The sequence below is a fragment of the Myotis yumanensis genome, unplaced genomic scaffold, assembly GCF_028538775.1.
Source record: "Myotis yumanensis isolate MYYU_CA2020_CCGP unplaced genomic scaffold, mMyoYum1.0.hap1 SCAF_1, whole genome shotgun sequence".
Lineage (NCBI taxonomy): Eukaryota > Metazoa > Chordata > Mammalia > Chiroptera > Vespertilionidae > Myotis > Myotis yumanensis.
In genome coordinates, this window is record NW_027223752.1 from 83402844 (window position 1) to 83420141 (window position 17298).

The 17298-nt window shown below is 45.8% G+C and overlaps 2 protein-coding genes across 2 annotated transcripts; both read right to left on the bottom strand.

Annotated features, from left to right (window-relative positions):
* Positions 1-6950: 6950 nt before the first annotated feature.
* On the bottom strand, positions 6951-7270 carry LOC139004034 (large ribosomal subunit protein eL36-like). The gene has a single exon (XM_070406661.1). It carries the CDS (start codon positions 7268-7270, stop codon positions 6953-6955), a length of 318 nt encoding a protein of 105 aa, XP_070262762.1. The 3' UTR covers positions 6951-6952.
* A 1299-nt stretch (positions 7271-8569) lies between these two features.
* Positions 8570-15417, bottom strand: LOC139004039 (dehydrogenase/reductase SDR family member 2, mitochondrial-like). Its single transcript, XM_070406676.1, has 8 exons — positions 15269-15417; positions 13306-13483; positions 12867-12968; positions 11635-11705; positions 9736-9787; positions 9282-9416; positions 8951-9006; positions 8570-8681 (listed from the first exon to the last, which is right to left on the bottom strand). Exons 1-8 carry the CDS (start codon positions 15415-15417, stop codon positions 8570-8572), a joined length of 855 nt encoding a protein of 284 aa, XP_070262777.1.
* Between the last annotated feature and the right edge of the window lie 1881 nt (positions 15418-17298).

Sequence of the window (17298 nt, forward strand, 5' to 3'; positions counted from 1 at the left end):
CGATGAGAGAGAAACATTGATCAGTTGCCTCCTGCACACTCCGTACTGGGGATGTGCCCACAACCAAGGTACATGCCTTTGACCAGAATCGAACCTGGGACCCTTGAGTCCACAGGCTGACGCTCTATCCACTGAGCCAAACCCATTAGGGTTTGTATTCATTTTTTTAAAAAATATATCTTATTGATTTTTTACAGAGAGGAAGGGAGAGGAATAGAGAGTCAGAAACATTGATGAGAGAGAAACATTGATCAGCTGCCCCCACACAGCCCCCACTGGGGATGTGCCTGCAACCAAGGTACATGCCCTTGACCGGAATCGAACCCGGGACCCTTCAGTCCGCAGGCTGACACTCCATCCACTGAGCCAAACCAGTCAGGGCTGTTTTCATTTTTAAAGGTTGTTTTTTAATCTATTTTTTTTTTATTAATTTCAGAAAGAAAGGGAGAGGGAAAGATAGAAACATCAATGATAAGAGAGAATCATTGATCAGTTGCCTCCTGCATGCCCCCTTCTGGGGACCCAGCCCACATCCTGGGCCTGTGCCCTGATGAGGAATTAAACTGTAACCTCCTGGTTCATAGGTTGACTCTCAGCCACTGAGCCACAATGGCTGGTCGGATTAAGTTTACCTTTTATTGTTGACATTATTACAGACTAGTATCCTGGAGCACACAATTCATGCACATTAAAAGGGAATTAGGAGAACCAAGATGGCGGCGTAAGGTATAGACCTGTGCGTGCTGCCTCCCACAACAACATCGAGACTACCAACTATAAGACAAACAGCTATTATTCAGAACCATGGGAAAGCTGGCCCAGTGGAAGCTCTACAACTGGAAGGAAAGAAAGAAGAGCACTGAGACTGAGTAGGATGTGCAGAGGTGCCAAGAATGGAGGGATGGAGTCGCACACCAGGCGGGCTGCAACTGGATACGCGTTTTTTTCAATTGGAAGGGGCTACAAACTCTCGAATCCACTGAGCTTGTTTGGGGTGGGATTCTGAGGTCCCAGACCCCTATGGGGAGAGGCGGGACAGCCTTGCAATGGGCAGGAGAGCGAGGGTGGCTGTCTCGTGGAGCTGCTAGCCGTCACTCGGGGACACAGAGACTCGGAGTCGTGGAGAGGCGAGGAGTTGTGGAGACGCCATTGCCCCTTGCTTCACCCTGGTGATTCCCGGAGGCCCTGACCTACTCAATTTACATCCCTGCCCAAGCTGTGCCAGTGGCACAAAAGGAACCTCCTGCACTTTTGCAGCCCAACCCAACAAACTGCAGATTTCAACTTCTCACATGCATAAGGGACACACTCAAGAAGCAGAATTAGGTTTGGAGGAAGCTGGAGCGGGACCCGGCTGGGCCGGCGACGTGGAACCACTGTACCAGCAAATGCACAATCAGGTCCACCAGATCCAGTCTCACATGGGACGCTGGGAAACGGCAGACAAGCAGTCTGTGCACTTAGTAGAAAAGGAAATCCAAGCAAGCATACCAGATATTCAGCCAGCAAGAACGCCTGGAGATTTTGTCCAGCAAGAGCCACCCAACAAAAGACAGAATGCCAAACTTCGTGTTGCTGAGATGGCCCCTGTGAGGCTGAGACAGCCCCCATGAGGCTGAGATGGCCCCCGTGAGGCTGAGACTGCCCCTGTGAGGCTGGGACGGCCCCTGTAAGGCCCCTGGGAAGCCAAGAAAATTACCACATGATCTCACTCATTTATGGATAATAAGGACCATTATAGACTGATGAACAAAAATGGATACAGAGGCAGAGAAGCATTGAGCAGACTGTCAAACTACAGTGGGAAGCCTGGGGAGGGTTGGGGGAGGGTAGGAGATCAACCGAAGGACTTGTATGCATGCATATAAGAATAACCAATGGACACAAGACACTGGGGGGTGGGGGAGGCCAGGGGAATGTCAAGGGGTGGGGGAAGGAGACATGTGTAATACTCTTTGTAATACTTTAAGAAATAAAACAAAATTTTTTAAAAAAGGTATTTTGGAGACAAAAAAGAAAAAGAAAAAGGGGAATTAATTGCTCTAACTGATTTGGCTCAGTGGATAGAGCATCGGCCTGTGGACTCAAGGGTCCCAGGTTCGATTCCGGTCAAGGGCATGTACCTTCGTTGTGGGCACATCCCCAGTACGGAGTGTGCAGGAGGCAGCTGATCGATGTTTCTCTCTCATCAATGTTTCTAACTATCCCTCTCCCTTCCTCTCTGTAAAAAATCAATAAAATATATTTTTTTAAAAAGGGAATTAATTAGCAGAGATATTTTAATATTGCTATTTGCCCTTTCTCTATAATAGAAGTGTGAGAGATGAAAGGAAATTAGTAAAATGTATATGAAAATAATATGTAAATTTATTAATAAATAAACAGTAACAAAAGGATATAACAACAACAGAGGCATGATATAAAAACGACTAAGACATGATATGAAAACAACAAAAACATGATATGAAAACAACAAAAACATGATACAAAAACAACAGTGATGCAAACAATGACTGATAAAGTGATTAAACTTATTCTAATATCTCCCTGTACACCACATTAAGAGTGAAAACACTTTCAGAGTGCTTGACTAATTTCCCTTGTGATGAAGTATTTAGAACTTTAACTGTAACATCACATGCTCTTCAAACTCGAGAGAAAGCAACATATAACAGACCATGTGCAAAAACGGGTTCAAGTAGGAATATGCCTACTTTGTCTAGAGTTTGTCCTTGTGATTTATTAATAGTTATCACAAATGTTGGCATCACGGGAAACCATCGACGAATCAATTAAAATGGGAGGCCAGTGTCTGATGGGGACAAATCAATTCTTGGAATCAGAACAGCCTCTCCCTCTGCAGATCCTGTTAATACTTCAGCTTCGATAATGTTAGGTCATAATCTTTTGATAATAAATCTGGTACAATTACAAAGACCCCATTTATTACTGAGATTTCTCAAAAGCATGATGATTGCACCCACTTTCAATTTTAATTTATGACAAGGCATTCCCGAAGCAGTAATACTATTAAGAAATTTGATGGGAAAATTTTCCTTTTCAGCATCATCTGTGGGATCAATGGAATCATCACTCAAATATGTGTGAAAATCTCCATCGAGTATATCCAAATTTTCTTTTCTTTTTTTTTTTTTTAAATTAAATCTTTATTGTTCAGCCGAAACCGGTTTGGCTCAGTGGATGGAGCATCGGCCTGTGGATTGAAAGGTCCCAGGTTCGATTCCGGTCAGGGGCATGTACCTGGGTTGCGGGCACATCCCCACTGGGAGATGTGCAGGAGGCAGCTGATCAATGTTTCTCTCTCATCGATGTTTCTGGCTCTCTATCTCTCTCCCTTCCTCTCTGTAAAAAATAAATAAAATATATTTAAAAAAAAATCTTTATTGTTCAGATTACATTTGTTCTTCTTCCCCCCCCCATAACTCCCCTCCTCCCAGTTCCCGCCCCACCCTCCGCCCTCACTCCTCACCCACTGTCCTCATCCATAGGTGCACGATTTTTGTCCAGTCTCTTCCTGCATCTCCCATTCCCCTTTCCCCCCAAGAATAGTCTGTCCATTCCCTTTCTATGTCCCTGATTCATTATAATCACCAGTTCATTCTGTACATCAGATTATTTATTCACTTGATTCTTAGATTCACTTGTTGATAGATGCATGTTTGTTGTTCACAATTTGTATCTTTACCTTTTTCTTCTTCCTCTTCTTCTTCTTTTTTTTTTTTTTTTAAATATATTTTATTGATTTTTTACAGAGAGGAAGGGAGAGAGATAGAGAGCTAGAAACATCGATGGGAGAGAAACATCGATCAGCTGCCTCCTGCACATCTCCCACTGGGGATGTGCCCGCAACCCAGGTACATGCCCTTGACCGGAATCGAACCTGGGACCTTTCAGTCCGCAGGCCGACGCTCTATCCACTGAGCCAAACCGGTTTTGGCACTTCTTCCTCTTCTTAAAGGATACCTTTCAGCATTTCATATAATACTGGTTTAGTGGTGATGAACTCCTTTAGCTTTTCCTTATCTGTGAAGCTCTTTATCTGACCTTCAATTCTGAATGATAGCTTTGCTGGATAAAGTAATCTTGGTTGTAGGTTCTTGGTATTCAGCACTTTGAATATTTCTTGCCATTCCCTTCTGGCCTGCAAAGTTTCTGTTGAGAAATCAGCTGACAGTCGTATGGGTATTCCCTTATAGGTAATTGAGTCTCTTTCTCTTGCTGCTTTTAAGATTCTCTCTTTGTCTTTTGCTCTTGGCATTTTAATGATGATGTGTCTTGGTGTGGTCCTCTTTGGATTCCTTTTGTTTGGGGTTCTCTGCGCTTCTTGGACCTGTAAGTCCATTTCTTTCTCCAGGTGGGGGAAGTTTTCTGCCATTATTTCTTGAAATAGGTTTTCAATATCTTGCTGTCTCTCATCTTCTGGCACCCCAATAATTCTGACATTAGTGCGCTTGAAGCTGTCCCAGAGGCTCCTTACACTATCTTCATATTTTCGGATTCTTTTTTCATTTTGCTTTTCCGGTTGGGTGTTTTTTGCTTCTTCGAATTTCAAATCTTTGGCTTGATTCTTGTGCTCCTCTGGTCTGCTATTGGGTATAATATTCTTTATTTCAGTCTGTGTATGCTTAATTTCTAGTTTCTTTATCGTAGCATCGAGGGTCTCATTAGTTTTTGTGAGGCTCTCCACAAGTTTATTGCAAGCCCTCAAAATTGCGTTTTTTAGCTCCATATCCTCCATTTCTGTCATGTTTTTTTGTCTCCGCATTTTTTATGCTTTCTTGGTGCACCCCCTTGTGGTCTTTGTGCGCAGTCTTGTTCTAGTTAAGCCTTGATTTTTTTAGTTAATACTGAGGGATTTGACCAACAGGCTGACTGGCTGTGAGAATCAGCTGTGTGGAAAACTTCTGTCCTCTGGGGAGGTGCTAATCTAGCCTTTGCCTGAGGCGATCCGGCAAATGGCTCTGCGCAGGGCTTGGGCGGGGGGGGATCAACAGGGCGGGTGGAGGGAGCAGTTATGGCTGCTCTCAGTCCCTTCCCAGAGGCTCTGCTTCTCAGAACCCCGGCAGCCGCTGCAAACCTCGGAGAGAAAGCTGCCCTCAGTTTCCAACTGATGCTGGACAATCCCGCTTCTCCCGTCTGAGTCTGAGTCCCTAGAGACTTGCCTGGATCTGGAGCCCAGAGTCTGAGACTCCCTCCCTACCGAAAACGACAACCGCGCCCTCAGCCACCAGCCCGCTTTGCACGCGCACCTCGGTACCTTTATATTTTCCACACTGCGCCGCCTCTGAGCCTCTGTTTGCTGTTCTCTTTCCTTCTAGTTGAAGAGTCTCTCCTCAGCCAGCTTTCCTGTGGTTCTGGGTGATGTCTGTTCCGTCTTTTAGTTGTATTTTTGAAGTGGTTGTTTGCGGCAGCAGTCTCCGGTGTTTACCTATGCCGCCATCTTGGTTCAATCTATCCAAATTTTCTTCATTTAATTTTTGAACATGCTCATTTTTTGGACAAAGAATTGCATGTTCAGATACATTTTTAATATTATCTATAGCAGTGGTTCTCAGCCTTGGCTGCACATTAGAATCACCTGGGAATCTTTGTAAAATCCTGATTCCTGGGCCACATCCTCCAGAAATTGTTTCTTTGTTATGGGGTGGAGCCACAACATTAGTAACAAAGAAACAGAATTAAAACTTTATTGTGGGGAGATGCTACAGTGTTTTGGACAGGTTCAAGCCTTGGACTGATGCAAGAGCACAGTCCTCTCATTGCCATGTGCAAGTCCCAGCTTGGAGGGCAGGGCCCTCCCAGCACAATTATAGCTAACAGCTGTAGTTGTAAGCTTGATCAGAACTGCAACCAAGCGGAAGGAAGTCAGACACTGTCAAACACATGGCCCCATGTGCCTGAGTGATGTAGGCTTGATAGAGTTCGGGTGCATGTAGTTGAGTAGGATTGAAACTCAGGAGAATGTTGTAAACATCTTGGTCACGCCCTTACTTTGCCTCTTGCATCTGCTATAAAATAAAGGCATGGCTGTGGGTGTGGTCACTATCTCTCAGAGAAGCAGCGTCCCACTGAGATTTGGCTTTCATTCTTTTGTCTGTCTTTTCTAAGCCTTTCAGCCCCCCCCCACTCAGGTTCACCCTTGGCTGTGCTGGCTCAGCACACTTTATAAAAATATGCCTCCATGCTCCCAGGGCGGGTTCCTGCCTCAAACCCCGCCCTTCCAGGAAACAGCTCTGGGAAATAGCTTGGGGGAGGGTGCAGCTATTGCCAAGACAACCCCTATAGGACTGACTTCCTTCCGCTTGGTTGCAGTTCTGATCATGATGAACACCACCCAGGGTTTTTATATAAGTAGATGTCCTCTATTTTCCTCCCACTTCCCTCCTCCACCTAGCTCCTGCCCATCCCAGGCCCTCACCACACTGGATTGATTTTTTAAAGTCATTTTATTTTTCTCTGTCTGCTACTTTGGTATAATATCTCTGGTTTCATTTGGTGGTTACTCTAGAAATTACAATGCATTAGCTTAACTGTCAAAATCTAAGATTAATAACTTTACCATCCTCCTACTCTAGCTGGATAGCTTCTGTTTACCTGTCCATAGCCAATTTCCCCCCATCCTCTCTCTGCTCTGTGCCTCAGGAGATTGATCTGAATAGATCGATCAACTGGCCCCCTTCCCTCTGGTTGGGTATTTATTTCCCCAACTCCCTCTGCTAGGCCACAATGCGTGGGCTGGGACTCTACCCAATTCTGGGATATTTGTCAGTTGGCCTATTCCTTAGAGCTACCCCATTTGGTTCCTGCATCTGTTCTCTCCTCTTTTCCTTTGGGCCTAGAGGTAGTGCTGGCTCCCCACTATTGTTTTTTTTTTGTTTTTGTTTTTGTTTTCTGAACAGGTTTTATCACACAGACAGGGAGGGGCTGGGGCTCAGTCCTTCTTGGCTGCTGCCTTCCTCACGGCTGCAAGGACATTGCTCAGCTCCTCTCTCTTCCTCTTGGCGAGAATGTGTGTCCCCACCCTTTTCTTGATGAATTTCAGGGCCCTCTTGTCCTTAGAGACCTTGAGCAGCTCCATGGCGCGCCGCTCATAGGGGGCAAAGCCACACACCTCTCGGATCATGTCCCGAACGAACTTGGTGTGCTTGGTGAGGCGCCCACGGCGGCGGCTGTGCCTCGGCTTGCTCACATTCTTGGTCACCTTGTGGCCCTTGTTGAGGCCCACGGCCATGGGGTAGCGCAGAGCCATGGCTGCCGCGGCGGAAGGGCTGGCGGAGCGCGGAACTCTGGGATATCTCTATTGGTTTCCTTAAACCCTGTCCACAGCTTTGTAAATGATACTTTTATGAAACCCTTCTCAAATTACTCAGTTTAAAAGTTTGTTTGTTTCTTCCTAGGATTCTGACTGACACATAGACAGTATATGAACCTAAAGTAGTCTAACTCTGTTTATTCCCTTCCAACTTATATGTCATCTTATTTATTATTTTTTAAATATGAATTCTTTCATTGATGTTACAATGAATCAAAGGCAAAGTCCTACTCACACCTAGTATATTGTAAGATTTAATTGAGAAATGTAATATATATACAAAAAGTAATAAAATATAAATGTAGAGTTTAAGTATTTTAAAACCAATGCCTATATAACTATGACCCAGGTCAAGAAACAAGTGGGAAAAATGAGACAAGGAAGAAAAAATGTCAATATTATTGTGAAGGTTATCACTGTGAGTAACAGGGACTCATTCTTTGTTTAATGTATATTTTTATTGATTTCAGAGAAGAAGGGAAAGGGAGAGATAGAAACATCAACGATGCGAGAAAATCATTGATTGGCTGCCTCCTACACGCCCCACACCGGGGATTGAGCCAGCAACCTGGGCATGTACCCTGACCTGGAATCAAACTGTGACCTACTGGTTCATAGGCCGACGCTCAACCACGGAACTGCACTGGCCTGGCCAGAGTCTCATTCTTGCCTGACACTCTGAAAAATCAACTGGGGAGGCTCCGCATTGATTCATCCACTCCATTCCTCTGTTGGAGAGGGTTGCCTCTCCTCACATGAACTCCCTTGTATTTCTGGGTTGTTTCTGTATACATCCAAGCAATTTCCCATGGTGCTGGTAGGTGCAGGTGCTTGAGGCAGTCAGTGTGCCAGGAATGAGCTCAGTCTACACCCTTTATAAATTCCCTTCACCCTTGGTCAGCAATCCTCTGGTCTAGGTTGCTCATCCCTCATAGAATGGACCAGACTTTCATCCCTGAGAACTCTGATCTCCTGGTAACCATGCTCTCTCAGACCATGGTTCTTAATTACCAAGGTGGGAAAGGGCTGAAGAAAAGTGAAAATATTAATGACAGTTTCATGCTGTAAACTTTTTTTCTGATGTTCTTTATTGTTTCATACTCTGATTATGTTGAACTTAAAGTGTGTATTTGAAGCACAGGCTCATCATTCATAGAGGTGTCCCCACATGGTGGCCCCAGAGCCACAGGGCGCTTCTACAATGAGAGGCAAGCCCGAGCTCTGAGCTCATGTCCTTCAGAGGTGGGGTGAGAAGCCGGCCACCGCAATGCTCTCACCGGTGATGTAGCTGGCATCTGGAGAGCAGAGGAAGGACACCAGCCCCGAACAGTCCTCAGGCTGACCCACTCTGTATGGAAAGAGGAGATGGGCTGAGAGTGATGATGCTTCCTGTGAGCCCTGGACTCCTGTCAGATGCTGGGAAGTCAAGACCCCTATGGTCATGAGAGAAAGGCTGCAAGTGGAGATATGTGGGCTCTACAGGGACTTTTACTCACTCCAGGGCCCAAATCTCAGAAAGAGGAATGCAGAGAGGTGATGGTGATCTTTATTCATCATGAAGGTCTGAAGTTACATGAACCCAGATCTAAAAAGGACACTGCCTCATGCACAACCTACCTCTGTATTCCATGGCACCCCTTCATATGGTTCCAAAAGGCTTGATCCTCAAACAGCTAAAGGAAAAGTCAAAAGGTTAGTGCTGCTCATCCAGGTGGAATCACAATGGCTCCACCCCATAAACACCTTTGTGGAGGGACTTCTGGGGGACACTCTGGGCTCGTCCCTCACAGAGGACTACAATCCTGATTCTGCCGCTGATCCCAAAGGTGGTGGACCAGAGCATCAGAACAAGAGGCCACAGGGCCAGGTGTCTCTGGGACATGGCCTGGTAGGGGAAGGGACCCTGGCACTCAGTGTGGCAGAAGCAGAAGTTGTCTTTGGTCCTTACCATTTTGCTGAAGGCTGTGTCAATTAGTCCTGGAACTAGGCAGTTCACCCGGATATTCTTTGGTCCCAGCTCCAATGACAGGGTCTTGGTGAGTCCCAGAATGGCTGCTTTACTGACATTGTAGGCCCCTAGACTCTGTGAACACAAAGGGAAGTGGATGGCAAATAAGTAACTGAGGAGGGGAGTTTCTATTGGATCCCTAGGCCTGTGTGTATAAATATATCTCTTCAGCAATGCAGAGATAAGTGAGAATCTCACAAAGAAAGGTTAAAAGCCTGCCATGTGTGTCCTTTCTGGAGAAGGAGGGTCTGAGACACCCATTGATCAAATGTGGGTGTAGGTGTGCCCCACCAGCAATGGCCTATTCTGGGATCTTCCTGGCCCTCTCCACGTTTCTTGGCAAATGGGGCTGTTTCCTTCCTTTTCATCTAGCATCATGGAAGGTTATACTTACAGCTTCTGGTATATATGCCAGAACTGAGGAGACCAGAACCACAGAGCTTCCCCTGGGAAGAGAAAGACGGGATAAATACAATGTAGCCACATATAAGTGAGGCAAATAGACACATCTGGGCAGGAAAGGAAGTGGAGACTATGGTCCATGAAAGTGAGTGAAAGAAATTTAGGTTCAGATTAGAGCCCGCTCCTGCCTTCCTTCAGCCTATCTCCTCTGGCCTAGACTCTAGACCCTAGAGTATCCTAAGGACCAGGACCAAGTTTATGTTTTGTTTTGTTTTTTACCTTGTTTCATACATTACAATCCCCAAGTTTGTGTTTTCATCCACACTTGGATGCTCAATCCACTAAGGAGAACTAGTATGAACACTTTTATCAAATACAACCAACATTTGCCTTTATTCTAGACTATTGTTCCATTTACTGGCTTTGAGGGTGTTCTATCTAGGCATGCTTAAGAGTAATATTCAAAGTACTTCCCAGTGGATCCTTTGGAATCTTAATCTCAGAAGCTCCACGCCCCCCACAACCCTACCCCAAAATCCTCTGGAAAAGTTTTTCTTAAGGATCCTCAGTGCTCCCTCACTCACCAAGTCTAATGACCCTTGTTCAGACCTCACTTCTCTACCCTCCAGTTTCCTGTCACATCAGACACTGTAGACTAAAATTTCCTTTCTGGAACCTGTTTGGTCCTCTTGAGAAATCTGCACTCTTGCCTCTCTTTTCCCCTTTACCTACTCATTCCCTTTCCCTCAGTGTCTATTCTGTGCAGGCCCGTAAATCAAGATGCTTTCATTATTCCTCAAATGTTTTCTCTTCATGCTCTCTTTTAATTTAGGAAGAAGATGAAGTATGCCTAAAATAATTAAAACAAACAATCATATAATTTTCACCTTTGTCTCCTAAATGTTGACAAAATTCCTTATTACAACATTCAAGGCTATCCATAATTTAGCAACATCCTGCTTGTCCAGCCTTGTCTTTGACCTCTTCTCTTCACTCACCCTGGATCTAAAGGTTGTTCAGTGCAACACACACAGAGCAGGGATGATGGGGAAGATAATGAAGGACATGGCTAGCCCAAGAGTAAAAAAGTTTGAGAGAGCCGAAACCGGTTTGGCTCAGTGGATGGAGCGTCGGCCTGCGGACTCAAGGGTCCCGGGTTCGATTCCGGTCAAGGGCATGTACCTGGGTTGCGGGCACATCCCCAGTGGGAGATGTGCAGGAGGCAGCTGATCGATGTTTCTCTCTCATCGATGTTTCTAACTCTCTATCTCTCTCCCTTCCTCTCTATAAAAAATCAATAAAATATATTTAAAAAAAAAAAGTTTGAGAGATAAGAGTTGAGTGGGACTTGGAAACTCCACTACCCTTATTATGGACAGGCTGCAGGGTGCCTCAGTGCCATCAACCTGGACTTTGTGCCCTGACCTGCTGCATGCAGCCTAAGAGAGGCCACTTTCAGTTCCCCAACTCCAGGACAGTGATGGGAACTCTGGGCCTTCTTGTCATTAGAATTCCATTTCTCTCTTCCAGTCCCTGCTGATTTCTGGGCACTCTAGAAACTGGGTATTCATGCAAGAAGACTGGATTTTTTTCTCTTTTGTGACCTAGAAATATGAAGTTAAACTTTCACTATTCTAGAGAGACCACTTGCATTCCTCTGATTCAGGACACCTGTGAGGACTCCGGACCTTTCTGTCTGTAGATCCCTTATAGTACTTCTAGTAGAGTCCTTGCCAGATTCCATGGGCATTCTCACTTCTCCTGTGTTACTGGCTCAGCTAAGCCTGCTGCCCAGAAGAAAGATCTAACTCAACACCTGGCTCCTCTTTACCACCTCTGCTTCATATTTGACACTTAATGTCTCCATCCCTCTCCCCTTCCCTGCCCTCACCCCCTGTTCTCCATGTGGGGCAGCAGCTGGCTCAGCAGCAGGGCTGGGGCCTTCACATTGACATTCAAGATCTGAAATCAGAGCAAATGAGGGTGGGGGAGGAGAGACATTCAGTCCAGTGCATGTTCTCACTGTATTAGCAAATACACCACATTAGAACATGGGCGTGATGGCTTCTGACAATGGGAAGTGGGGAGAGTGCTGGCTTTCTTTGACATACATGGGGGGCGGGGGGAGGCATCCTGAAAAAGCAGGAATATGGGGATCAGGAAGCCTTTGTAGGCATAAGACCCAGAGTCTGCAGAATGTCTCCCTGTGTCTGTAAGGGTATCGGTTAGACAAAAATGCCCCATCTGAGTCTGAGAAGGCACTGGCCAATTGAGTCTGCGGAAGGCTGGTATTATAAGCTGAATCGTGTACCACCCAAACTCTTGGTAAAGTCATAACCCCTAGTACCTCATAATGTGACCTTATTTGGAACTAGAGTCATTGCAGACATAGTTAAAATGAGGTCATAGAATGAGCCCTAATTCAAAATGAATGGTGTCCTAAGAAGGCAAGTTTGCACATGCACAGGCATGCACACACATATACACTGAGAATACCATGTGAAGATGAAGGCAGAGGTTGGAGTGATGCTTTTTTCCATAAGCCAAGTAACATCAAAGATTGCCAGCAAACCACCAGTAGCTAGGGGAGTGGCATGAATAGATTCTCTCATAGCCATCAGAAGGAACAAACCCTGCTGATGCCTTCTGACTCCAAGACTGTGAGACAATAAATTCTGTGTGTAAGCCACCTGGGTTGTGGTACTTTGTTACAGCAGCCCTCTGAAACTAATACAGCTGGATTTCAGGCTTTAAGCCTTGGACATAAAGCATTCTTAGGCAAGGAAGGGAGTCATTCCCTTCTTTGTACCCCACATTTATTGTGATGATCTGGTTCTCTGTTGGACTCTCCCAGCAAACTGGGAGCGCATGAACAGTGGGGATCAGAACTAGAGTGTAGCAAGCATGTCAAACTCGTGGTGGCTGAGAGTTTGACATGCTTGGTGTAGACACTCCTACCTCCATCTCACAGATGGGGAATTGAGTGTCAGAGTCCAGGCACCTGGCCTGCTCTGTGCCAATGAGTCTGTGAGGGGAAGGTGTGTGGGAGCTGAGATGGAAAGAGGGTCGTGCAGAGGGTGAGGATGACATCCGTCAGCCCTACCGGGTGTCCCCAGACCTCACCTTGTCCCAGACCTCCTCACTGCTCTCCAAGGTACTTCCCACGTAGGGATTGACTCCTGCCACACACACCAGGAAGTCAACATTCCCAGAATGTCTCAGGGCCTGCAGGGAGAAGGGGGCAATGAGGACCAGGGTCAGGAAGCAGAAGAAGTTTTCTGTTGCAGTGGGAGGTATTTCCTGTTTGCTCTCCCTGGGTCTCTGCCTGGCTAAATCCAGGAGGGGACCACACCAAGTGAGGGTGGAGAGCTGTCTCTCCTCATCAGACTTAAAACATCTCTCCACCCAGATCTGTAAACCTGTTCAGGCTCTGGAGTAACCAATGCCGAGCACATGGTCAGCCTTCATTCCTGAGCTTGTTTGCTTGTTCATTTGATCAGGTTATGTTTTTAAAATAACCTCTCTTCCTCTTTCTACCTCCAAACCCTACCCATCTCCTCACCGTGGCCACCAGCCAGTCTCGGTCCTCAGCCTTCCCCATGTGGCACACTGTGCCAGACACGCTCAGCCCCTCCCCCTGCAGCGTTGCCAGTGCCTGGTCCACGTTCTGCTGCTTCCGGCTGCTGACCACCACATGGGCTCCGTCCTGGGCCAGACGCCGGGCGATGGCGAAGCCAATCCTGAGGGCAGAGATGGCTATGATGGCTTCAGCCCTCCCCACCCGCCTCCTGGGAGGCTGATCATGAGACACAAATTGAGTTCCACAGTGTGGTTCAAGAACTGCCTCCAAATCTTTCCAGTGGGAAAGAGGAATTATTGAACATTTTCTATATATCAGGCCTTCACCAAGACTAACCCACTTAACTCACAACTATATGTATAATAATCATATGGATGAGAAAATTTTCATAATTTAATTGAAGGGAATTTTAAAAAGTAATGATTCTTCAGGACACGTGTACATGTGCGGGGCATCCAGCGTGAATGGTAGAGAATCTTTAACTGCCCAGTGTTTTCTCCCTTGGTTCCAGCCAGAGGCCTCTGGTGTAAATTGCACTTTCTATAAGCCTTAAAGCTTTCCTCTGTCCTGCAATTTAAAAACTTTGATGCTGAGAGCATGTTCTGCCTCCATTCTCCGTCTCCTTACTTTAAGGAGGTCTGAAGCACTCTTGACTTGGGCTGGTTGAGTACCTGTGATCAAGGGCAGAAGGCATACGTCCCTTCTCTTATAGAAACTGCTGGGGCAACATAGAGTTTTGAATTACTCATTTGTGATGAGGGCTGGGCATTGGGGACACGCAGGTTTAAAACATCATTGGGGCCCTGACCAGTTTGGCTCAGTGGATAGAGCGTCAGCCTGCGGACTGAAGGGTTCCAGGTTCGATTCTGGTCAAAGGCATGTACCTTGGTTGCAGGCACATCCCCAGTAGGGGGTGTGCAAGAGGCAGCTGATTGATGTTTCTCTCTCATCAATGTTTCTGACTTTATATCCCTCTCCCTTCCTCTCTGTAAAAAATCAATAAAAATATATATTTAAAAAAATAAAATAAAACATCATTGGGTCCCAGTCAGTTTAACTCAGTAGTGAGCATTGACCTATGTACCAGGAGGTTATGGTTCGATTCCTGGTCAGGACACATTTCTGGGTTGCTGACTGGAACCCCATTAAGGGGCGTGCAGGAAGCAGCCAATCAATGATTTTCATCATTGATGTTTTTATCTTTCCTTCTCCCTTCCTCTCTCTGAAATCAGTAAAAACATATTAAAAAATAAAACATCATGGTGATGTGGAAGTCTGGGATATTAACAGTTCTAAAATAAAGCGTTCTAAATTTGACCATGAAAGGCTAAAAGGAAGACAGAGCCCCTGAACACCAGAATTCCCCCTCCTGCCTGTGGTAATGACTCATTAAAGACTGTGGCCCATTATGGCAGTTAGAGGATGAGTGGAATTGGAGGTACATAGGAAGAGATGTGGCCAGGAGAGGGTCATCTATGTGAGCTCTCTGAGCTGATCATGAGACATTGCCTTGCCCGGTGCCCTACTGCCAGTGAACACGCTGCAGTCAATGGAATGCCTAAGTCTGAGAGACCAATAGGTCTCTGGCTTCTCCCTATTAGACCAGGACCCTAAAAGCCCATGGCCACGTGCCCATGAAGGATGGGGAGAGAGAGCTGCCCTGATAATGGTAAGTTAAATACCTTAGGGTTACCCAGCCAGTAAGTGGCAGAGATTAGATTCAAACACTGCTCTGATTGAACCGGAAGCAGTTGATTTTCCAAATCTATCATTCTTGGAACTTAGAAACGGGATGTTTTAGGAAGACACACTGAGTTGGTGTTAATGATAAACGCCAGAGCTGTGTAATGAGATGGGGGTGTCAGGAAGGATGTGTGAGAAGGACATCCCCTGCCCTGGGATGGGACTCTAAATCTGTTCATTACATGGACTCCCATTCGCTCACCCGTTTGTGGACCCAGTGACCACAGCCAATTTCCCAGCCAGTGGAGAGCTTCTATCTGCTGTTTTGCTGCTCATTCTTGCTGAGAGAAGGACTGAGGAGCATTGAAGACCCTTAAAGGCCCAAGACGTGGCCCTGAACATGCTAGTCATTGTCTGGCCTCTGTTCTCCTGGACCCAAAGCTGGGGAAGAACCTGGGAAGACAATCATCATGAACCATGTTAGAATCTGACTCCACCCATCCTTCGTGGGAGGGTTCCACTGAAGCCTCTGATAGGTGTCCTACCGTCCTTTAAACTTACCAGGAAAGCACAGAGCTGCTCATGTTCTTTCCGTGACCAGTTCCCCAAATGGGCTTCCCTGCAATGCTGGGTCCCTGGTAGATGCCTGAGTGATACTTGCCTGACTCACCTCCCCAGCCCCTAACAAGGAATATCACTGTGGTCTTCTGAGAGTCACCTTTGTACTTCTCTCCATACATCTATTCTTCCACAAAGAAATTGCATTGGCCTTTCTTCTTATCTTTCCCCAGCCTGTTGCAACCACCCAGGTCCAAGTTCTTGTCACCTTCCCCACCTGCTGCAAACTCCTCTTCCTTCAGCTCCTCACCTGAAGCAACAGCAATTGTCCCCTCATCAGATATACCAGATGTGTCAGCATTTCTGGGAGGCAAGTTGTTTTCCCACATCACAAATGACTCTGATCCAACTGAGATAAAAGTCCAGCCACTCCCCCTTTGTTTAAAAATCTTTCATAGGGCCTATACCTCACATCTCTTGAACTCCAGGCCATATTGTCCAGCCCCACCTGCCCAAAGATCCTATGGTACTTGTTTCATTGTAACTGTTTCAGCAATACCTCATTTCTTCAGTAACGTTCTCTAAACCCACACCTTTCATCCCAAACCTTCCCTCCATCTTATGGGGAGATCAAGGAACAATAGTTGTCTTGGGGTGGCTACCTCAGAATCACACTAAAAAATCAAGTAGTTTTTTTGGAGATGGCCTTGGGAAGCAATGTTAGGGGAGTGGAAGGAGTGAAACAGAAGGGAAGATAGCCCATAAATGGTACATTATCAAGTGAGTTATGTCTATTGGTAACTGAAGGTCAATCTTATTGAGGAACTCTGAGTAATAGTTTTGTTTCTTAATTCTCACCTGAGGATATGTTTATTGATTTTAGAGAGAAAGGAAGGGAGAGTGAGAGTGACAGAACGAGAGAGAGAGAGAGAGAGAGAAAGAGAGAGAGAGAGAGAAAGAAATGGATGTGAGAGAAATGGATGTGAGAGAGAAACATCAATTGATTGATTGATCCCCATATGGGCCCTGAACTGGGATTGAATCTGCAATCTTTTGATGTATGGGATGATGCTTCAACCAACTGAGCTACCTGGCTAGGGAGGACAAGGGACTGGACTTAGGGTGACCAAGAATCCCTGTTTCTAGGACTGCAGGTTTTAGCACTGAAAGGCCCACATTCCAGCAAATTGCTAAGTCCTAGACAAACCAGACAGTCGGTTACCAGCACAGGGGCACATCCAGCTCCTGTCAGTCACTAGTTGAGGACTGCTCCTGGGGTGGAACAAAGAGGTGACCAGCAGAGACAGAGCAGAGGGCCTAGGTAAGGTGGGATGGTGTGGTAACACCATGGGAATTTGGACTTTCTCTTATGAGGGAAAAAAGCTTGTGGAGGTTTTTACAAAATGGTATTTTGACATAAATAAATGATGATCACACTCAGGGAGCCATAAACTTTATTCTAGGCCCTCATGACTAAAATAGCCAATCATTGTTTTTCTAGTGTTCATTTTTTTGTCTTAATCCTTATTCCATTTTCTGAGTGATCTATCCCAGTTTATTAAGCTGTTGCACAATATGGAAAGCTAACCTAACCCTTCCCAGGAACAAAATCATAGGGCTCTGAAAATAGACAAGTTCACATCTGTATTCAACATAAAAGCTCTAAACAACCATGCACTTACTAGCTAAATCTCTGGGTTTCCAAGCAAGTTCAATGCTGTTGATCTCAAGAAA

Bases quoted from the DNA above. Each gene is read 5' to 3' on its own strand.
- LOC139004034 (XM_070406661.1), bottom strand. From the start codon at position 7,270: ATGGCTCTGCGCTACCCCATGGCCGTGGGCCTCAACAAGGGCCACAAG.
- LOC139004039 (XM_070406676.1), bottom strand. From the start codon at position 15,417: ATGACTAGCATGTTCAGGGCCACGTCTTGGGCCTTTAAGGGTCTTCAA. The intron at 9,007-9,281 runs GTAAGGACCAAA...CTTTTCCTTTAG, and splicing joins ACACAGCCTTCAGCAAAATG to CTGTTTGAGGATCAAGCCTT. The intron at 8,682-8,950 runs GTAGGTTGTGCA...CTTTCCATACAG, and splicing joins GGGTGCCATGGAATACAGAG to AGTGGGTCAGCCTGAGGACT.